The following is a 24,497-nucleotide window of genomic DNA, read 5'->3' on the forward strand; positions in this document are numbered from 1 at the left end:
GTGAAAGTGTGATATGTGGTGCAGTTATGTGTGTCTGATGGCAGTGTATTCCAGACATGGGAAGCTCTCACAGAGAAAGCGGATTTACTAAAGGTGCTTTTCCTTAGGGGAACTATACAGTCACCTCTCATGGCAGACCTTGTAGATCTGCTGCCATATGTTTGGGTTTTCTGTTTAACAAAAGTACTGAGTGGAGGGGGAGCCAAGCCATTTAGGATCTTGAATACAAGACATGCGTCGGTGTATTGCACAAGATTTTCCCAACTCAGGAGCTCATGCTTTCTGAGGATGTGACAGTGATGATGGCTATTGGGCTTCCTATCAAGCCTGTTTGTAGACAGACTGAATAGGTCTTACTGTTGTACAGCAAGCTTGGGCCCAACTAGTCAAGCAGTATGTTAAGTGGGGGAGTATCATAGATTTGAAGTACAGTTTTGCTACCTCTGTAGTCAAACAATTTCGTATAAATCGGAAATTAGCTAGGTTGAATTTGGTTATTTGAATTACCTTTTTCACATGCTTTTTAAAAGAGAGGTTGGAATCAAGTATGATGCCAAGGTACTTAAAATCAGATACCACCTGGAGCTTCTCCCCTGACACATAGACATCTGGCTCAGTAGCATCTGTTGCCCTCTTTGTGAAGAACATGCAAACAGTTTTTTTCACATTGAGATGCAAACACGAGTCACTGAGCCACTTTGTAACCTGGACCATTACAGTAGTGAGTTCTTGTGCAGCTTGTTGTTTGCTCTTTGCATGCACATATATCACTGTATCATCTGCATACATTTGAACTTCAGACCCAGTACAGACAGAAGGCAGATCATTAATGTACAGGCTGAACAGGAGGGGCCCCAGTATTGACCCTTGGGGCACACCCACATCATAGCTAAGAGTGGGCGACAGCTCATTGCTCACTCTGACACACTGAGTTCTGCCTTCAAGGTATGATTTCATCCATCTCAAGGCATCGGGGGAAAAGTTGAACTTGGACAATTTTGTGATGAGAATCTCATGGTTAACAGTATCAAAAGCCTTCCTTAGGTCCAGAAACACAGCCCCAACAACGCCCCCTTTGTCCATCTTGGACTTCACATTTTCCAGAAGAAAGCAGTTGGCCGTTTCTGTGGAGTGTTTCGCTCTGAAGCCAAACTGCATGGAATGTAATGTGAAGGGGCTGTTGTTGAGGTGGGCAATCAGTTGTTCTGCTACACACTTTTCAACAACCTTTGACACCACAGGTAGTATACTAATGGGCCTGTAGTTACTCACGTCAGCAGGGTCGCCTGATTTAAAGATGGCCGTTATTATGGCCGACTTCCATACCCTTGGAAACACCCCGAGACCAATAGATGTGTTGGTGACCTTAGTAATGGGGCCAATGAGTGACTCTTTGTAGTTTTTAAGAAAGGTAGAGTCCATCCCAAACACATCTTTGGCTTTAGAGTTCTTTAGTGAGCTAATCACCTTGTCCACCTTTGACTCAGAAACCTCCCTTATGATGAAGACAGGTTGAGCATCATTTACTAGCACTGAGCCCAAGAAACCAGTGGAGGGGTTCTGTGTCAGTACCCTGACAGAGTCAATAAAGTAGGAATTGAAGGCTATTGCTATTTCGACTGCATCCTGTGTTAGATTGTTATTCACCATGATTTCTAGTCTTTTTGCAGTGTTACTATGGTCTTTCCCTGTTAACTTTTTTAGATTCTCCCAGATCAGTTTAGAATTTCCCTTTGCTTCACCAATTATGTTAATAAAAAAGTTTGCCTTGGCCTTTCTGATTTATTTCATCACCTTATTTCTCAACATGGTAAACCTACGTCTGTCATGCTCTAATTTGGATCTTAGGACTATTTTTAGATAATAATCTCGTTCCTTCATCAATTTCCAGACTTCTCCATTTAGCCAAGGAAGAGTGCTCTTTTGGCCAGGTTTGGATTTGATTTTCTTTAGGAAACCATTTAATGTAGTCTGGATTGTGGATAGAAAAACTTGACTATCAGCTTCCACGTCTGCATAGGACAAGAGATCATTCCAGTTAATTCCCTTAATTGCGTTTTCAAAATAGCTTAATTCACTCTTAGGTATTCTTAGTTGATCAGGCTTTCTAACAGTAGAGAGGTTAAACCTGCTCTTAGACAGCTTTCTGGCTATAAGTGTCAGATTATGATCAGATAGCCCAGTAACCATATTGAATGATTTAGTCACTCTCTCTGGTTTATTACTGAACACCAAATCAATCTGTGTTTTAGAGCAACAAGTCACCCTGGTTGGCCCTTTAACTAGCTGTGTAAGGTCAAAGGTATTAGTGATCCGTTTGAGGGTTTTCCTACAACACTTGTCTTCATAATTAATGTTAAAATCTCCCATTAAGATGACCTCTTTCCCAAAATCACATTCCCTAAGCATGTTATTAAACTGATCAAAAAACACACTTTTGGTGGAAGGTGGCCTATACATTCCAATGAGGGTAAAAGACATTTGGGGAGACAGTGTAATGTTCAGGCCAATACATTCTAGTTCATTATCACATGACCACTCAATTTGTTTACATCGGATATGTTCTTTAATGTAAATCATCACACCCCCTCCTCTTCCTTCAGTCCTGTCTCTCCTGAAAACATTGTAGCCAGGCACAATCAAAGCAGCAGATGGAGAGTTTTTATGGAGCCATGTCTCTGAGAGGCAGAGAAAGTCAAGGTTGGAGTCTGTGAGTAGATGTTGAATTTGATCACTTTTTGGAATGACACTACGAATGTTCAAGTGCCCCCCTAGTAGTCCCTTGGGCTTAGCTCGTGGGTCCCAGATGACTCGAGAGTGATTGACACATTGAAAAAAGTTAAATTTTCTGTGTTTTCTGACGGCTGGGTTTAGGCCGTTTTGTTTCGTTTTGATTAGGGGCAGTTCGGTAGCGCAATTAACAATCCCTCCCGCCTGCACTGGATGCGGGGAACTAATTAAAACAGCTTGCGTACCAGAAGCAGAGTCAGGGATCGCATATAGCGACTTTGGTATGTTTGAAGAGTCAAAATCTATCCTGGAGCCGGGTGAGTCGAGAGAAACCACAGGACCATAGCACTCACCCACCTCCACAGCGGCGACGACCAGTGGACGAGGCCATCCACCGCCCTCCACTCCGGTGCTTATCGCTGGCTCGGTGATGCTGGGCCCAGGATTGAGCTGCACATCCCCGGAGAGCAGGAGGGTAGCGAACAGGTAGTTTAACAGTTTCCGATAAATGTTGGACTTGTGTTTGTTGCGCCTAAGCGGTTCAGTAGAATAAGGAGCGAGGTATACTTGGCCATTATTCAGAACATTATGGTATGCTGTGTACTGTCCGCTCCCGTGGAACGGTGAACCAATGTGTTTGGTGTTAATATTCTCCGGTAGTAGATTGATTGTGTCATCCCAGCAAGGACGCACTGAGATTATCAGTAGAACAGCTACATAACTGACAATCATGGCAGAGTACTGGAGATAAAACACATAATTGCGCTTTAACTCTTTGCATGAGTTACTTAGCTGGGGTCGGCGTACACCTGATGGTTTAGATAAAATTACAGCATTCGAATGAGAAGCGGCACCTGCCGCACCACCCTGTCTTCCGTCCGCCATTTTGCCAAGGTGTGGGTTGATGGCGCTCTTTCACCTGTGTGGAGTGCCTTTGTTACAACTATGAAACAGAAACCATATGTGTTTGAACATGGTAACAACCACAAAGACCCATGCTAGGTCAGCAAAATGCGTGGTCAAATGATGAAAACAGTAGCCTAAACATCATCATAAGGGTCAAGTGTGCTTGATAAATAGTTCAAATCAGCCCAAATTATATTATAATGAACATAAGTTTCGATATGACAGCTTGTGCTTAAATGGTCTGTGTTTACACGCAATGGCATTAGTTGGATTTCATTGAGCGGTTATCCCTTGTCCTAACAGTAAACACAAATCTTTGCCACTTTTACTGTCTTGACACACTTCAAACAAGCACATCGCTAGCAGGTGACATGGGTTTCTTGGTTTCTGTTCTTTCTGCATCTTGCCTCACGCAAAGGCTCGCGTGGAATCTTTGAATCTTTGTTGCTGCCTTGGCGCTCATATATCTCTCATGTAGCCCGTATGCTAGACTCATGTTCAAGTCTTTCCTGGGCATGGTGCTGTTCATGAACTGCTTAAACAGCTTAAACAATACACATGTTGATAACAGCTAAATCAAGCATGTTGTAGAACGCCGCAACAGGCCAGCGTGCCATCTGATCCAAAACATCCACACCTACTTAGGAACCAAAATAGAGTAGAAAACATTATGATTATTTTCCCATAGGAAAAACAACATGTGTTATACAGAAGAGCATAATGCATTGCATAAGGTTATCTACAGTATATTGGCCTATTGTCACGACCGTCGTTCAAGGAAGACCAAGGTGCAGCGTGGTGAGCGGACATACTTTTATTATAATGATGTCGCCAACAAAACAATAAACATAGAAACGGCCGTGAAGCTTAACTTGGGCTATAATGCCCCTAACAAAGTCAACTACCCACACCCAAAGGAGGGAAAAAGGGCTACCTAAGTATGGTTCCCAATCAGAGACAATGATAGACAGCTGTTCCTGATTGAGAACCATACCCGGCCAAAACATAGAAATAAAGAAACATAGAAATAGAAAACATAGAATGCCCACCCCAAATCACACCCTGACCAAATCAAATAGAGACATAAAAAGGCTCTCTAAGGTCAAGGCGTGACAGTACCCCCCCCCCCCCCCCCCCCCCCCCCCAAAGGTGCGGACTCCGGCCGCAAAACCTGAACCTATAGGGGAGGGTCTGGGTGGGCATCTATCCGCGGTGGCGGCTCAGGTGCGGGACGCCGACCCCGCTCTACCTCTGGCTCACCCCACTTTGGTGGCACCTCTGGTGCGGGGACCCTCGTCGCCGACCCCGGACTGGGGACCCTCGTAGCGGGCCCTGGACTGGGGACCCTCGTTGCGGGCCCCGGACTGGGGACCCTCGTAGCTGGCCCCGGACTGGGCAACCTCGCTGCGGGCCCCGGACTGGGCACCCTCGTTGCGGGCCCCGGACTGGGCACCCTCGTTGCGGGCCCCGGACGGGGCACTCTCGTTGTGGGCCCTGGACTGGGGACCCTCGTTGCAGGCCCCGGACTGGGGACCCTCGTAGCTGGCCCCGGACTGGGGACCCTCGTAGCTGGCCCCGGACTGGGCAAACTCGCTGCGGGCCCCGGACTGGGCACCCTCGCAGTTGGCCCCGGACTGGGCACCCTCGTTGCGGGCCCCGGACTGGGGACCCTCGTAGCTGGCCCCGGACTGGAGACCCTCGTAGCTGGCCCCGGATTGGGCAACCTCGCTGCGGGCCCCGGACTGGGCACCCTCGTAGCTGGCCCCGGACTGGGCAAACTCGCTGCGGGCCCCGGACTGGGCACCCTCGCAGTTGGCCCCGGACTGGGCACCCTCGTTGCGGGCCCCGGACTGGGCACCCTCGTTGCGGGCCCCGGACTGGGGACCCTTGTTGCGGGCCCCGGACTGGGGACCCTCGTAGCTGGCCCCGGACTGGGCACCCTCGCAGCTGGCCCCGGACTGGGCACCCTCGTTGCAGGCCCCGGACTGGGCACCCTCGCTGCGGGCCCCGGACTGGGCACCCTCGCTGCGGGCCCCGGACTGGGCACCCTCGCTGCGGGCCCCGGACTGGGCACCCTCGCTGCGGGCCCCGGACTGGGCACCCTCGTTGCGGTCCCCGGAATGGGGTCCGTCGCTAGAGGCTCCGGACTGGAGACCGTCGCTGGAGGCTCCGGACTGGAGACCGTCGCTGGAGGCTTCGGACTGGAGGCCGTCGCTGGAGGCTCCTGACTGGAGGCCGCCGTTGGAGGCTTCGTGCCATGACTCCTCACTGGAGGCTTCGTGCCATGGATCATCACTGGAGGCTTGTTGCCATGGATCACTGGAGGCTTCGTGCCATGGATCATCACTGGAGGCTTCTTGCCATGGATCATCACTGGAGGCTTCGTGCCATGGATCATCACTGGAGGCTTCTTGCCATGGATCATCACTGGAGGCTTCTTGCCATGGAGCATCACTGGAGGCTTCGGACTGGAGGGACACTCAGGAGGCCTGGCTCTGGGAGCAGGCACAGGACTCACCAGGCTGGGAAGACATAGAGGAGGCCTGGTTCTGGGAGCGGGCACAGGATACACTGGGTCGTGGAGGCGCACTGGAGGTCTCGAGCGTAGAGCCTGCACAACCCGTCCTGGCTGGATGGTTACTTTGGCCCGGCACGTGTGGGGCGCAGGCACAGGACGCACTGGGCTGTGCAGACACACCGGAGACACAGTGCGCAGAGCCGGCGCAGGATATCCTGGACCGTAGAGACGTACTGGCGGCCAGATGCGCTGAACCGGCACCCTCCGACCTGGCTGGATGCCCACTCTAGCCCGGCCAATTCGGGGAGCTGGAAGGTAGCGCACCGGGCTGTGAACATGCTCCACCGCATAACACGGTGCCTGACCAGTACGACGCTCGCGACGGTAAGCACGGGGAGTTGGCTCAGGTCTATAACCCGACTCCGCCAATCTCCCTGTGTGCCCCCCCAAAAAAAATTGGGGGGCTGCCTCTCGGGCTTCCTTGCTAGCCGTGTTCCCTCGTAACGATGGGCCCCTTTACCAGCTACCTCCGCCTTCCTGGCTGCTTCCACCTGTTCCCATGGAAGGCGATCCCTTCCGGCCAGGATCTCCTCCCATGTCCAGGATCATTTGCCGTCCAGGATGTCATCCCATGTCCAGTCCTTCTTTTTACCACGCTGCTTGGTCCTTTTGTGGTGGGAAGTTCTGTCACGACTGTCGTTCAAGGAAGACCAAGGTGCAGCGTGGTGAGCGGACATACTTTTATTATAATGATGTCGCCAACAAAACAATAAACATAGAAACGGCCGTGAAGCTTAACTTGGGCTATAATGCCCCTAACAAAGTCAACTACCCACACCCAAAGGAGGGAAAAAGGGCTACCTAAGTATGGTTCCCAATCAGAGACAACGATAGACAGCTGTCCCTGATTGAGAACCATACCCGGCCAAAACATAGAAATAAAGAAACATACCTAAAGACACCTATGGTGATGCATATTATGTAATATTGCCATACCTTTGGTTGTATTGCAAAATATGATCAGTTTTTCTCTTTATTGTGTCCCTGTCGATGGCAATTGTCGGATGCATGGTGATCATGACAGAAACATTCTTTCTTGCTTTGCATTGGTATAGTGTGAGTGTTGTCTTGTCATTCTTCACCGCCGTTTTAGGGGTACAATGGCTGTGCAGGTGCCTTATTTTGAAGAGGGAGCTCCCGTCTCGCTTTGTTCATGGTGGCGACTAGGCTTGTTTTTATTTGCTACATGACAGTGAAGTGAAGAAATTGTCCAAGGTGACATTTCTCCCCTTGCCAACGTAAGGTTCCACAAGCCTCATCACCACATTCTCCAACACTCGCTCACCTGCTGTCCCATTTAGATCTTTTTCCAACGGTGCCTTCCCTTCCTTCCTGTCTCACTGTTTCATTTGGTGGTGGCGCAACGTACAGTTCTGGCTTTTTTAGGCCTCCGGGGTGTAGGTTTAGGCTGAGGCTCAGAATCAGAAGAATAATCATCATGTTATGATGAATTTCTTCCCCACCATCTGAGTCGTTTTCATTCAGCTATTGTAGCAGCGCTAACACAGCATGGGCATCCATTCATCTTGGTCTTCTTACCATTGTAAATTATGTACGCTCTCACTGTGTACTACAAGTAGGTTGAAGTAGACTGATAAGACTGCTTGGATTTGGTGGACTGATATAGGGTACATACCATTTTGAGATTATCATTTGAATATACCAATACAATAGAATGGCCACCCTTTTCTTCATTCATAATTGGTGATTACATAATTATGGATTCTCCGCTTCTCCTCGCTCATCAACTCACCCATTCTCCCCCTTTCTCCCCCATCATACTTTACCTAATTTATTTAAGCTGTTGTTTTATGTGTGAAATTAGTTTGGGTATAGTCTAGGTTCAGTTTCTAGGCAATTATCAGGGTGATTATGAACCTGACACTTTTGGGAGAATGAGCGGAGCAGGCCCTACTGTCTGTAGAAGGGACAAAGTGGAAAACATTCACATAACGACATGCCTTCCTAAAACTGGTTTTAACTTCAGTTCTGTTTATAATATTACGATTCTAATAAGGGCAGTGTTATATAGACTTATTCTGGAAAAGTTAAGGATGGAGGGGCTTGATAAATACATTAATTAATGAGCAGTCAAAATGACTGCTTTAGCGATTCTAGTTTTAAAACTATTATTTGGATATTTTGGATGGTCAGTCCTTGCATCCATAGCTCTATCTATGGGAAAATCTAAATTACATACTCCTTGCATCCTCTCTCCTCCTCTTCTTCTGAAAACCCATTGGAGGAGAAGGTCAAAGGGGAGGGACCTCTGGCTTTCTCATCTAATGGGTTTTGAGAAGGAGACGAGGAGAGAGGAAGCAAGGAGTTTGCAATTGAGATCTTCCTTATGAATCTGAGAGTGACTACAAATCTCCAGCCCATCCCTAACCTTTAAAAAAAAATCTATTTCATCACAGAAATATAACAACATTACTGCTACTGTTACTTCTGTACAACAGACATTTTGGAGTAATGGAAACAGTCAGGGAGAGAACCAAATCTAATATTCTTCTTGTATTACAGAACCAGGACAGCCTAGCAGAAAATGTTGCTTTGTGGGAAGGGAACTTTAATAAGTACTCAATTTAATTTATAACATTAGATATCAACTAATGTCTCTCAGAGGAGGCTGGTGGGAGGAGCTATAGGAGGACAGGCTCATTGCAATGGCAGGAATGGAGTTATTGGAACGGAGTCAAACGTGGTTTCTATATGTTTGATGTGTTTGATACCGTTCCATTTATTCCATTCCAGCCATTACAATGAGCCTGTCCTCCTATAGCTCCTTCCACCAGCCTCCTCCGATGTCTCTCTATGCAAACATATTCAATATTCAATTAAAGGGATACTTTGGGATTTTGGCAATGATGCCCTTTATCTACATCCCCAGAGTCAGATGAACCAGTGGATACCATTGTTATACCTCTGTGTCCAGTATGAAGGAAGTTAGAGGTAGTTTCGCAAGCCAATGTTAAGTAACGTTAGCGCAATGACTGGATGTCTATGAGTAACTGCTAGCATGCTAGTAAACACCCACAGACTTCCAGTCATTGTGCTAATTGCCAAAATCCTGAAGTATCCTTTCAAAGAGTAAAAACTGTTTTGTCTGGTTTTATGTATTGACTGGGGGAAGATTGTGAAGCTTACATAGATTTGTTTTTCTAAGGTGTGTGGCAAGCAGGCGACGTGAACATGTCACTTATGATTAACGTTACATGCATCAGCATCAGCAGCAGCATCAGCTTCTGAAATGTTTTTCCTCGAGTTGTTTGTTCTCCTCCAAATTGCCTTTATCACCTCTTGCTTTCCTCGTTCTACAAATTGTATCCTTCTCTCTCTCTCTGTCTCTCTGTCTCTCTGTCTCTCTTCTCTCTCTCTCTCTCTCTCGTCTAGAACTGGCTGACTGAACTGGAGATCTTTGCCATGATCTTTGCTGCTGCGGTCCATGATTACGAACACACGGGGACCACTAACAACTTTCATATCCAGACCAGGTAATATACTATGACAGCCGTAACACAGGCAGAAAAATAGCACTCAGTAAGGGGAGAGAAAGCAGGCTGGGGCAGCGAAACAGGGATGGGAACTCATTGTTATGCATTTAGAGAGGGGATGATTAAAAACCGTGAATGGCAGTTCTATTCTAATTCCTCCTCTGCCTTGTGACGGCGACCATTGTTGAGCCTAATCCTCAAAGCACAACAAGTTCTAATTAATCGCAAAACTCTCTGACATTTCTTTAGGTATGAGTTTTATTGCAAAACAGGTAATTATAAGCTACAGTGTATGTAAACTGCATGAAGTACCATATAGATCAACTCAAATGTGATGATAATAAACCATGTATTGGATTAGAGCAGGGGCTTTATATTTACCACATTGAAATAGAATTACTAGAACGGACTTTCCCTTCTAATCAAACTATTTCTATGGTTTACCCTCTCCTAACTGTGTTGTCTCAGGTCAGGCACGGCCATCTTGTATAATGACCGTGCAGTTCTGGAGAACCACCATGTGAGTGCTGCCTACCGCCTCCTACAGGACGATGACGAGATGAACATCCTCCTCAACCTGTCCAAAGACGACTGGAGGTAGGCGAGACTCAGAGAGTCATGGGCCCTGGTGGTAGCAAGGCCGTGCACAGACCTTTTGGGTGGCATGTGCTCAAACAAAAAAAAGGCACATCTCCTAAACAACTCCCAAAACCGCGGTCAGAGACTTGTTGAGAAATTATTCGTTTGATTATTTCATTACATAAAAGCAATTGGCAAAATAGATGCTATTGTTGTATAATTTGCTAGGATTTGGTTAACATGCTTTGTGTGTCATTGAGAAGAGGGTAAAGCAGCACAATCTGATGAGTAAAGTATTTTGCAAAACTATTTTGGACTGCAATAAAGGCTGCCCTTATTAACAATAACCAACAGAATTCCAGTCAAAATAGAAGATTATAATAAATACTGTAGCCTACCATTACTATTTCCAACCCAGCACCATTTTCTGCCTCTATCATGTATATCCTATACAGTCTGAAGATTTGATCCAGTGGAAGACGTTTTGAGGAGCAGGGAGGTTGGAGGTCACTTCAGGAATACATATTCTGCTCTACACTATCTCTAAATATGACAGGAATGAGAGCAAAGGAATAGAATATTGTGAGAAATACTGTAGCCAACAATTACTATACCCTATATTGCTTTACTATAGCCTACCAATAACCCAGTAAAGAGAGCATGGTGATCACTGATAATGTTCTTAGCAAGCAGACTAATTAGGCTACCATATGCTACAGTTAACAAAATGGCTAGCTAGATTACTAGATTAGCCTTCTTTTTTTTACAGATTGTGATTTATCACCAATGCTCTTAAATAATAACTTCATAATCTAATATCCCTAATCTTATAACTTCATAGTATAATTTCATAATTATGTCATTTAAAAGTAATTGCATATTTCATAACTATATAGTCATGTAACACAGATCTATTAGCTACATGCTTTGCTTAACATCATTAAAATATGTATTTTGTTTGCAAATCATTTATTGTCTTAACATCATTAAAATATGTATTTTGTTTGCAAATCATTTATTGTCATAAACATTATGATGACGATGAACGTACACTATTTAATATTCATGATATATGGCTGACTGGCCAGTGGCTTGTGTGGTTATTTTAGTACGCTATCATTATATGGTGGCTAGCTAGCTACAGACTACCTGTGTTGCTCCTTCCCTCCCTGACACATCTATCCCGGCTGAAGGGATGGAGTTGAGTCTGAGGGTCGGGGATGCAGCCTCTTCTCTCTTTCTGTGTCTCTGCTGCACGTAAGCCTATCAGCCAACCAGACTGGATTGTTAGCAGGTCACTCACGCTGTTAAACTGCTCAATTATGCTGCTGTGGCAGTGGTATTGATATTCAAACTAGCTAGGTACACTCTTAGAAAAAAGGGTTCCAAAAATGTTATTTGGTTGTCCCCATAGGAGAACCCATTTTGGACAGCACAGAGGGTGTTACATGGAAGGGTTACACAGAGGGTTCTACATGGAACCCAAAAGGGTTCTATCTCGAACCAAAAATAGTTCTTCAAAAGGTTCTCCTATGAGGACAGCCAAATAACCCTTTTAAGTTCTAAGAGTGTAGCTAGCTATACACTGAACTCGAGCGGTGACCACAGGGGGCCAATTTAATGAAGACTTGCAGACAGCGGGTTCAGATCAGAAAAACAACGACAAAATTGTTTTGGGGAAATTATACCAACATACAAAGAGCACTTTGGAGACTGGAAGTGCAAAGGGACAGGTACTCTGCACAGGTAGTGCATTATCTGTGTACGTGCCTGGCTGATTGAGATGGTGTTGGCCACAGACATGGCCTGCTTCTCTCTCTAACCTACCTCTAACCTGTCTGTCCACTCCTCTCTCTAACCTACCTCTTACCTGTCTGTCTGCTCCTCTCTCTAACCTACCTCTAACCTGTCTGTCTGCTCCTCTCTCTAACCTACCTCTAACCTGTCTGTCTGCTCCTCTCTCTAACCTACCTCTAACCTGTCTGTCTGATCCTCTCTCTAACCTACCTCTAACCTGTCTGTCCCCTCCTCTCTCTAACCTACCTCTAACCTGTCTGTCCACTCCTCTCTAACCTACCTCTTACCTGTCTGTCTGATCCTCTCTCTAACCTACCTCTAACCTGTCTGTCTGCTCCTCTCACTAACCTACCTCTAACCTGTCTGTCTGCTCCTCTCTCTAACCTACCTCTAACCTGTCTGTCTGATCCTCTCTCTAACCTACCTCTAACCTGTCTGTCTGATCCTCTCTCTAACCTACCTCTAACCTGTCTGTCTGATCCTCTCTCTAACCTACCTTGAACCTGTCTGTCCACTCCTCTCTCTAACCTACCTCTAACCTGTCTGTCTGCTCCTCTCTAACCTACCTCTTACCTGTCTGTCTGATCCTCTCTCTAACCTACCTCTAACCTGTCTGTCTGCTCCTCTCACTAACCTAACTCTAACCTGTCTGTCTGCTCCTCTCTCTAACCTACCTCTAACCTGTCTGTCTGATCCTCTCTCTAACCTACCTCTAACCTGTCTGTCTGATCCTCTCTCTAACCTACCTCTAACCTGTCTGTCTGATCCTCTCTCTAACCTACCTCTAACCTGTCTGTCCGTCCACTCCTCTCTCTAACCTACCGCTAACCTGTCTGTCTGTCTGCTCCTCTCTCTAACCTACCTCTAACCTTTCTGTCTGTCCACTCCTCTCTCTAACCTACCTCTAACCTGTCTGTCTGCTCCTCTCTCTAACCTACCTCTCACCTGTCTGTCCACTCCTCTATCTAACCTACCTCTAACCTGTCTGTCTGTCCACTCCTCTCTCTAACCTGCCTGTCTGATCCTGTCTTTTATCTACCTCTAACCATGTCTTTCCATCTGTCTGTCTGTCTGATCCTCTCTCTAAAATGTCTGTATGTCTCCCCCTCTCGTAGAGAGCTACGGGCGCTGGTGGTAGAAATGGTCCTGGCCACGGACATGTCCTGTCACTTCCAACAGATCAAGGCCATGAAGAACTTCCTCCAGCAGCCAGAGGCGTGAGTGACTCTTATTTAGCTCTATAATTATCTAGACCAATATATCTAAAATAGCACTCTATTCACTATAGTAGACTATAGTGCCAGTTCAAATTACTCCCCACACATTTGTCCTAAACCATAGCCTGCCCTACCATAAATGCACTAATTGATACCAAAAATACAATAACCCCAAGCTGCTGTCTCTCTGATCAAATATCCAAAAGACCAATATTGCTGAGACATGTTTGTTGTTTTCTTAGACTTCTGTTGACTTCTGTTATAGTCTCTCTGGACTCTTGTTCCTTGCAATCTTCTCTGCTTCTCTGCTTGGTTGAAAGAATGACGCCGGAAGGGATGGCTGACGTTTTACGTGCTCCTAACCAATTGTGCTATTTTGTTAGTTCTTTTGCGTTGTTTGTAACTTATTTTGTACATAATGTTGCTGCTACCATCTCTTATGACGAAAATAACTTCTGGACATCAGAACAACGATTACTCACCTTGAACTGGACGAAGAGCTTTTCTTTAACGAGTCCGACACGAACGGGCCCAAATCCCAGTCATTTGCGTGAAGAAAATATGGGGGAAAAGGGGGTAAAGGTCGGGCTGCCTTCTGAGAATTCATACAAGAGTGAGTAAACCTCCACTACCATCCGTTCTATTGGCCAATGTGCAATCATTGGAAAACAAAATGGATGATATACGATCAAGACTACTCTACCAACGGGAAAATAAAAACTGTAATATCTTATGTTTCATCGAGTCGTGGCTGAACGACGACGTGGATAATATAGACCTGGCGGGATTTTCCATGCATCGGCAGGACAGAGAAGCTACGTCTGGTAAGATGAGGAGCGGGGGTGTGTGTCTATTTGTCAATAACAGCTGGTGAGCGATGTCTAATATTAAAGAGGTCTCAATGTATTGCTCGCCTGAGGTAGAGTACCTGATGATAAGTTGTAGACAACACTATCTACCAAGAGAGTTCTCATCTGTATTATTCGTAGCCATCTATTTTCCACCACAAACCGGTGCTGGCACTAAGACCACACTCAAGGATCTGTATGAGGCCATAAGCAAACAAGAAAATGCTCATCCAGAAGCGGCGCTCCTAGTGGCCGGAGACTTTAATGCAGGACAACTTAAATCCATTTTACCTAATTTGGTCACATGTGCAACCAGAGGAAAAAAACCTCTAGACCACCTTTACTACACACACAGAGACGCATACAAAGCTCTCCCTCGCCCTCCATTTGGCAAATCTGACCATAATTCTATCCTCCTGATTCCTGCTTACAAGCAAAAACTAAAGCAGGAAGTACCAGTGACTCGCTCAATACGGAAGTGGTTAGATGACGCAGATGCTACGCTACAGGACAGTTTTGCTAGCACAGACTGGAATATGTTCCAGGATTCATCCAATGGCATTGAGGGGTATACCAACTCAGTCATCGGCTTCATCAATAAGTACATCGATGACGTCATCCCCACAGTGACCGTACGTACATATCCCAACCAGAAGCCATGGATTACAGGCAACATCCGCATCAAGCTATCGGAACATTAATCCAGACGCTTGCAAGAAATCACGCTACGCCCTCAGACGAACCATCAAGCAGGCAAAGCGTCAATACAGGATTAAGATTGAATCCTACTACACCGGCTCTGATGCTCGTCAGATGTGGCAGGGCTTGAAAACTATTACGGACTACAGAGGGAAACCCAGCTGCGAGCTGCCCAGTAACGCAAGCCTACCAGACGAGCTAAATGCCCTGTGTGCTCCCTTCGAGGCAGGCAACCCTGAAGCATGCATGAGAGCATCAGCTGTTCCGGACGACGGATGTGTGATAACGCTCTCGGCAGCCAATGTGAGCCAGACCTTTAAACAGATCAACATTCACAAAGCCGCGGGGCCAGACGGATTACCAGGACGTGTACTCAAAGCATACGCGGACCAACTGGCAAGTGTCTTCATTGACATTTTCAACCTCTCCCTGACCAAGTTTGTAATACCTACATGTTTCAAGCAGACCACCACAGTCCCTGGGCCCAAGGAAGTGAAGGTAACCTGCCTAAATTATTACCGTCCCGTAGCACTCATGTCGGTAGCCATGCGCTTTGAAAGGCTGGTTATGGCTCACATCAACAGCATCATCCCGAATACCCTAGACCCACTCCAATTTGCATACCATGCCAACAGACATGATGTAACCTCAATTGCACTCCACACTGCCCTTTCCAACCTGGACAAAAGGAACACCTACGTGAGAATGCTATTCATTGACTACAGCTCAGCGTTCAACACCATAGCGCCCACAAAGCTTATCACTAAGCTAAAGACCCTGGGACTAAACACCTCCCTCTGCAACTGGATCCTGGACTTCCTAATGGGCCACCCCCAGGTGGTAAGGGTAGGCAACAACACGTCTGCCACGCTGATCCTCAACACTGGGGCGCCACAGGGGTGCGTGCTTATTCCCCTCCTGTACTCCCTGTTCACCTATGAATGCGGCCCACTGCATCACTGGGGCCAAGCTTTCTGCCATCCAGGACCTATATATACTAGAGGAAAGTCCAAAAAATGGCCAAAGACTCCAGTCACCCAAGTCATAGACTGTTCTCTCTGCTACCGCACGGCAAGCAGTACCGGAGCGCCAAGTCTAGGACCAAAAGGCTCTTTAACAGCTTCTACCCCCAAGCCATAACACTGCTGAACAATTAATCAAATGGCCACCTGGATTATTTACATTGACCCTCGCATTTGTTTTTACACTGCTGCTACTCGCTGTTTATTATCTATGCATAGTCACTTTACCCCTACCTACATATACAAATGACCTTGACTAACCTGTATCCCTGCACATTGACTCGGTACCGGTACCCCCTGTATATAGCCTCATTATTGTTATTTTATTGTGTTACTTTTATTGTTTTTTACTTTAGTTTATTTGGTAAATATTTTCTTAAACCCTTTCTCTTAAGCCCTTAACCAACTGCATTGTTGGTTAAGGGCTTGTAAGTAAGCATTTCACGGTAAGGTCTACCTATGCATGTTGTATTTGGCGCATGTGGCGCATTTGATTTAATTTGCTCTACACTGTTTTTCTCTGTAGGATTCTCAAGCCCAAGGCCTTATCACTGATTCTGCACACAGCTGACATCAGCCACCCGGCCAAGAACTGGGATCTGCACCACAGGTGGACCACATCACTCCTGGAAGAGTTTTTCAGACAGGTCAGTCTATACTAACCCCTTACCCCAGATCTCTAACCCCTGACCCTTAACACCTAAAACTTCTCCCTAAACCCTAACCACCACTTGCGCACCATTAAGAATGCTGATATAGATCAGGGGGACCTGATCCAAGATCAGCACTCCTACTCTGAGAGACTTCATGAATGTGGACCCTGGTCAGATAGGTGTGGGACAAGGTCCAGTGTATCTAGTCCGATACGTAGTGCTGGCATCTTCCTAATCCTACTACCTTCCCAAATAAAACAGTGTGATGATCCCACTATTTTAATCCTAATCAGTCTGGTTTTCATTCCTTCCTTGCTCAACACTAATCCCATTACTAGACTACCACTCCTCTCGCAAGACAAGAAGCAGATCTCCAAATAGTGAAACCTGAAAAATCTGCACTTCTGAATGTCACATTGTCGAGTCATTATTTATAAGAGATATTGGACAGTAATTTCACAAGGTATTTCACAAGGACATCCAATTTCTTTAAACAAAAGGAGGATATTACTCTTTATGAATTGCATAAATTACATCTGTCATCATTATGAATATAAAGTGACAATGAGTAATATAGCTGTTCTTGAAAATCCTAAACATATTTAAAAAATGGAATACATTATAAAATTGCATTGGATATTAACAAGAGCATGAAAAAATGTACCCGGAGTCAACCAACAGAGAATCCGATCCCGATTTTCTATTAGGTGTGATTTTAAAGTAGGGATATCCTCCCCATTACCATTACATGCTAATTAACACCACACTCTGTTCTGTGAAAATGAAATTAGCCGGTAGAGTGTGGTCTCTTTCTAGAATTTGAAAAAATGCTGCGTCCCATAGGCCTCTGGTCAAAAGTAGTGCACTACATAGGGAACAGGAGGGTGCTATTTGGAACGAAGCCATGGTGAAATGTAATCAGTTCATTCCCAGGTGCTGCTCCACTAATCATATTAATAGAAATGTCAAGTATAATGAATGACCAGGACATACCAATATTTTTTTTACCATACATAGATTTCCTTTTCTTAAATTGGCTCCTTTGATGTTGTTCTGTTCAGCCCAACTGACAAGGTTGATTTTTAGGGGAAGTGAACAGTACTGGGAGATAGAAGTAGAGTGGAGAGAACAAACTGGGGTGTAGTCACCTAGGATAGAGGCTGTTTAACATTCAAATGACAGTTGTAGTTTTTTTCTCTCTGCTGGGGCCAGTAATAAATACCCCTACTTAGGGTTGCAAAGTTCCCCAAAATTCCCAAGTTTTCCAGAAGTAATGGTAAGAGAATTCCGGATTCACTGCTTATTGTCTTCTGACTCCGGAAATCTAGAATTTTGGAAAGCATACCTCTACCCAATCTCTTTGGTATGAAGTACACTTACGCTGTGAGGGACTGCATTCCTCCATACATAAAGACTCAGAAGCAGTGTTCACTGTGGTCATGTTGTGTTCTCAGGGGGATAAAGAAGCAGAGCTGGGCCTGCCCTTCTCTCCTCTGTGTGACCGAAAGTCAACCATGGTGGCCCAGTCTCAAATTGGTGAGTCAGTGTAACATTGTTGTATACACAGTTCTAGATAGATAGATAGATAGATAGATAGATAGATAGATAGATAGATAGGTGATATATCTCAGTGGTTCTATATGTCTCTCATTCCCTCAGGATTTATTGATTTCATCGTGGAGCCCACATTCACAGTCCTCTCAGACATGACAGAGAAGATTGTGACGCCACTGATCGACGAGGCGTCTCGTTCTGGCCTGGCTGGGTTCAGACGCTCCAGGTGACACTGTCAACACACTGACCTTATTACACACACACACACGCATGCATGCACACACGCACTCACACATACTGTACACACACATTCCAAAATGTGATATATCAATTTCTTGAAATGTTTGTAAATGAACGTGAACACACATCTTGTGAAACAGATAGAGCTAATATTTGTTCATCTTACCATGTTTCAAATATATTGCAATATATTGTTTTGTGGCAAAACGCTATGTATCCAGAGGTAAATAAACGCTATGTATGTCAGAAGTAAATAAACGCTATGTATCCCGAGGTAAATAAACGCTATGTATCCAGAGGTAAATAAACACCATGTATCCAGAGGTAAATAAACACTATGTATCCCGAGGTAAATAAACGCTATGTATCCAAAGGTAAATAAACGGCATGTATCCAGAGGTAAATAAACGCTATGTATCCCGAGGTAAATAAACGCTATGTATCCAGAGGTAAATAAACACTATGTATCCAGAGGTAAATAAACACCATGTATCCAGAGGTAAATAAACGCTATGTATCCCGAGGTAAATAAACGCTATGTATCCAAAGGTAAATAAACGGCATGTATCCCGAGGTAAATAAACGCTATGTATCCAAAGGTAAATAAACGGCATGTATCCAGAGGTAAATAAACGCTATGTATCCAAAGGTAAATAAACGGCATGTATCCAGAGGTAAATAAACGCTATGTATCCCGAGGTAAATAAATGCTATGTATCCAGAGGTAAATAAACGCTATGTATCCAGAGGTAAATAAACACTATGTATCCAGAAGTAAATAAACACTATGTATTCAGAAGTAAATAAACGCTATGTATCCAGAGGTAAATAAACGCTATGTATCCAGAGGTAAATAAACGCTATGTATCCAGAGGTAAATAAACACTATGTATCCAGAAGTAAATAAACGCTATGTATCCAGAGGTAAATAAATGCTATACAGCAGAGCTCCAATAGAAAAGGTATCCAGATTGGGTTTTAAACAGTTAAATGATCAATTACCACATAAGTAAATATTTTAAAAATCTATTTGTTTCAACTGTATTGTGCCTATCACATAGCCAATATATTGTATCCAGAGGGTGAACAATGTGTGTTTTCTTTTTGGACATTTAAGCAACTAGAATTTGTAACTGTCATGTAGGCTAAATGCATCAAAATGCTCGTTCTGTTAACGGGAGCTAACATGGCTGCCATATACTGTAATGTTGTAGCAAAGATTTTCATAACCAACTTAAGATAGACCCCAGCCTGTCGTTTCCAATGGGAGCAAATGAATCATAGTGGGCATAACAAGGAGGTGGGCAGAGCCAAGCACAAGCTAGCGAGAGCCTATTGGCCGTTCTAGCATGTATTTGCATATTTCCATTAGGGAACGTTTACTCTGTGAAGTGCACGTGTCCACAAAACTTAGTCCACTGTTCGTAGCAGATTTTAGTTTTGGAAACAGAAAAACTGTATTGAGATCAAATGTTTCATTGATGAGAAAATTGGCAGAATGTTGGCCAAAATCCATCTTGCTCCATCTTCTCGCACTCCCACTGCCGGCCACTGGGTTTCCTCTCACCACCATATTTGGAAGTGAGTGGAAACACCAACCAGATGCTTCACATTTATACATCTGGTGAAATATCTGTCTCATTGTTCTATCTGTGGTTGTAGTGTCGTGTAAATGCATAATAATGCAGAAACCTCAATGTCCAAACTCTCATGAAACTCTAAACAGATGGTACTGAATGTAGCACATTTTGGTCAGAAACTGTGTTGGATATCACGTTTTGCAAAGAAACACATTCTAAAGCATATATAAAGTAAATGTTTTAAAAGCATGATAACAGCCATAACTCATACACATTGAAAGGGACCCATATACATTTATTTCAGATTTTTTTTAAACGCAAACGTGAAAAATGTGTGTTTATCATATTTTGGAATCAAACCCTTCATGTTTACCCTGTACATCACGTGTATTGGTCAAGTGAGTGATGATGATATACTGCAGGTGAATCATACTGATGTTATCTAGAGTGCAACCAAGCAGACAGATGTGAAGATGACATGCTCATCATATGTCTTGGCGAATCTATAACATAATTTAAAATCTCATCCTTTATATGACTCCTAGGGAGATGAAATAAACATGGAAAAACATATATTGACACATCAGAGACTGGGCTGTTCTTCAGATACAGATTACATCCCAAATTCCACTCTATTCCCTACATACTGTAGTGCACTACTTTTGATCTGAGCCCTATGGGCCCTGGTAAAAAGTAGTGCACTGTGTAGGGAATAAGGTGCTATTTGGGATGTGGACGCAGTGATGCTCTAAAAATAACAAGCCGGGGGTCCTCCAGTCGTCTGTCTAATGATAACTAAATGAAGCTGAACAACATGTCAGCTGGTATGAGTAATTATAATCTAATTTCCTGCCCGAGGCTCTATGGCTGTGTCTCCACTGACTGGTCTCTGTCACGTATGGCTGTGTGTGTGTGTGTGTGTGTGTGTGTGTGTGTGTGTGTGTGTGTGTGTGTGTGTGTGTGTGTGTGTGTGTGTGTGCACGTGCGTGTGTGCACGTGCGTGTGTGTAAGTGGCGGAAATAATAAAATAAAATACTTCTCGTCATGCAAAGTACTAGTAGTCTTATGGCTGTACACATCAGCTGTAGTTTCCTGGAATGAATTACTCCTTTTCATCTCTGTTTTAGTCAGTCTGAGTGAGACACACTAAGAGTCAACAGACACATTAAGAGAGACAGTGTTGTCAGTTAGAATAGAGTAAATGGTCTGGGATAATACGTCCATGGTGACTAGGTGACAGCCAGTGTCTGGTGGTTGAAGAGGACATGCTGATTGTAGCACTTAGTAATCTCTCCATTCTCTTTATTCTCTTTATTCTGCTCTTTAATGGTCATCCATTATGGACCATGTTGCTGTACTTTTTATCATGCAAACACTACATTGTGCCATTTATTCACACACTGATAGGCTTCATACTGAGTCCAGATCAGCTCTTAAAGGCCCAGTGCAGTCAAAAACATAATTTTGCTCTGTTTTATAGACACTCGCCGGCCAGTTTAATAGGTACACCTATCTAGTTACACCTATCTGAAATGCCCAGGAGGGCGTCTGTTTCTGAGATACTGGATCTGGCGCGCCTGGCACCGATGATCTTACCACGCTCAAAGTTGCTTAGGTCACTCGTTTGCCCGTTCTAATGTTCAATCGAACAGTAACTGGATGCGATCCATTTTTGTGAACGGGTTGTGTACCTAATAAACTGGCCAGTGAGTGTATATTTCCACACTATGTGGTTGGAATAATACTGTTAAATTGTGAAAATGATAATAACGCTCTTTTAGTGTGAGAACTGTTTGACACAACAGCCTGTTTTTGTGGGATAGCGTTTTGGCCTCTCTGGTGACATTACCAAGCTGTTCATTTGTTAATAGAGCAATAATTTTAGCCTTTATTTAACTAGGTATGCCAGTTAAGAACAAATTCTTATTTACAATGATTGTCTACTGGGGAACAGTGAGTTAACTGCATTGTTCAAGGGCAGAAGGATCTTGTCAGCTCAGGGATTCGATCCAGCAACCTTTTGGTTACGGGCCCAATGCTCTAACCCAGACATGGGCAAACTACGGCCCGCGGGCCACATACGGCCCGTTAGGCTTTTTAATCCGGCCCGCCGAACTTGTCCAAATTATAGTAAAAACCTCCTTTTTTTCCCCTTTCCCTGCAATGCCCACGTTTCCCCAATAGATGGCGCACTCAAAACACATTGACCGTTGTTGGAGTGGCGCGTATTTCTCTTTATTTCACTTTAATTTTCACTTCGTTTCACGTCACCATTAAGCCCTTCTGTGAAAATGAGCGGACCAAAGAGAAGGAAAGTGGACAGCGAATGCCGAGTGTTTAATAAGGAGTGGACAACAAAATACTTCTTCACTGAAGTCCGATCAACGGCTGTATGTCTGATATGCCAAGAAGCTGTTGCGGTTTTCAAAGAGTACAATATCAGCCGTCACTTTGCCACGAAGCATGCAAACTATGCTAGCAAGCAGTCAACACAAGAACGGGCGGCTACTGCTCAGAGGTTGGCAGCTAATTTACAGAGTCAACAGAACTTTTTTCACCGACAAACTGCAATTCAAGAGTCAAGTACCAAGGCAAGTTAGGCGAGGGCGTCCGTGGCGAGTTTGTAGAGCGCGCGGTCAGGACAATCCATCCATGATTTTGCGGAGTTTAACACAAGTAGATATTATTGAGCTTGAGTATTTCGTTGTGTAATAATATGTTTTGAATGTTGAAAGTGATTCCATTTTTCAATAAATGTTGATTTCTTTAACTTTGCACCTTCGATTGAAACTTATTAAAAACAGACGCAATCTTGATAAATCACAGTGCGTATGTTATTTTAATCTATTTACATTTCCTCATCCCGGTATCTGCGAAATAGTATGTAAATGCCATATCTTGCATATTCCTTGAGACAAATTTATTAACTGATAAGGGCTATTTTTCACATTTGAAAGACAGTTAATAAATTGGGTTGTAGTGTTCTTACTGTGCTATGAGGTTTGCACACACTACATTTAATGCTTTAGTATATCCGGCCCAAACACTCCCTCCAAATGCTCCTGGCCCGGCCCCTCTGTCAAATTTTAGAACCCATTGTGGCCCGCGAGTCAAAAAGTTTGCCCACCCCTGCTCTAACCACTAGGCTACCTGCCGCCCCAAATAAGAAAGAGTGTTCCAAAGCGCTCTGCCAATTAAAGCTAGTTTTAAGTTTTACCCTCCCCACTGAGACAACTCCCAGACAGTCATAGCAAAATTCTTGCTTGAGAAATTGCTCTTTGCTAAGAAGCTACTTTTGTTTATTTTTTTAACAATTTTAATTGAAAACAAAAACAGCTGCATTGGACCTTTAACATTATCACCAGTGTCCTTTGATGGGCCTGAGCCCAGGTCAGCTCTTAACATTTCCATAGGCTCTAAAGACATGAGGAACAGTATTAACACGCATGTTCATGCACGCACCACTTCCACCGCACATGTGTAAATAACTAATATCATTACTTATATTTCTTTATTTGCCTCTTCTTTTTTACTGGATGCTTGTGTTATCTTTCTTACTAGATTTTTTATTTAATATTTTTTTATATTTCTTTTTAGTTGCTGTACTGAGAGGAGAGCTGGCAAGTAAGCATTTCATTGTACTTTGATTTGATTTGGCAATAACACAAATGTTCTTTCACACTTGCTTGCACAAACACACACACACACACACACACACACACACACACACACACACACACACACACACACACACACACACACACACACAGTCTTGTACAACTAACCTTGTGATGACACACAATTCAATCCCATTCAAAATCCTATTTTCCCAAACCCCTAACCCATATCCTTACCCTAACCCTAACCTTGACCCTAACCTTATCTCGAAAACCTAACCTTAACCCTAACCCAGAAAATCATTTTCTAATGGTGGTGGAGGAAATGGCTGCCGTTTTACAAGCTCCTAACCAATTGTGCTATTGTGTGTGTTTTTTGGAGTTATTTGTAACTTATTTTGAACATAATGTTTCTGCTCTTATGACCGAAAAGAGCTTCTGGATATCAGAACAGTGATTACTCACCTCGTACTGGACGAAGATTTTTTGTTTAACGAGTCAGACGGGAAGGATTTGCTTCCAACACCGGACAGGGCACAAATCCCATTCGCATGAAGAACAAACAGAAATATAGGGGACGTAGGTCGCGGTGCCTTGTAAGAATCCGACGGCGAGGGGGTAACCCGCCTCTACCTTCCGTACTATTATCCAACGTACAATGTTTGGATAAAACACTGGATGAGCTCCGATCAAGACTATCCTAACAAAGAGACATTATAAACTATAATATCTTGTGTTTAACCGAGTCCTGGATGAACGACGACATGGATAACATACAGCTGGCTGGGATTTTGGTCCATCGGCAAGATAGAACAGCTGCCTCCGGTAAGACAAGGGGTGCCTCCGGTAACAGGATTTGCTTGCCTGAGGTAAAATATCTCATGATAAGCTGTAGACCACACTATTTACCAAGAGACTTTTAATTGATATTTTTCATAGCTCTCTATTTACCACCACAAAACAATGCTGGCACTAAGACCGCA

General features: G+C 44.3%; 1 protein-coding gene across 1 annotated transcript in view; it reads left to right on the forward strand.

Annotated features, from left to right (window-relative positions):
- pde1ca (phosphodiesterase 1C, calmodulin-dependent a) overlaps nt 1-24,497 on the forward strand; it is a 135,788-nt gene that overhangs the window by 97,502 nt on the left and 13,789 nt on the right. The window contains exons 8-14 of the mRNA XM_038973044.1: nt 9,608-9,708; nt 10,177-10,305; nt 13,200-13,301; nt 16,397-16,517; nt 17,978-18,059; nt 18,183-18,303; nt 23,495-23,521. Coding sequence (XP_038828972.1) covers nt 9,608-9,708; nt 10,177-10,305; nt 13,200-13,301; nt 16,397-16,517; nt 17,978-18,059; nt 18,183-18,303; nt 23,495-23,521 — 683 coding nt within the window. The remainder of the gene's footprint in view (nt 1-9,607; nt 9,709-10,176; nt 10,306-13,199; nt 13,302-16,396; nt 16,518-17,977; nt 18,060-18,182; nt 18,304-23,494; nt 23,522-24,497) is intronic.

Source organism: Salvelinus namaycush, chromosome 33, assembly GCF_016432855.1.
Source record: "Salvelinus namaycush isolate Seneca chromosome 33, SaNama_1.0, whole genome shotgun sequence".
Lineage (NCBI taxonomy): Eukaryota > Metazoa > Chordata > Actinopteri > Salmoniformes > Salmonidae > Salvelinus > Salvelinus namaycush.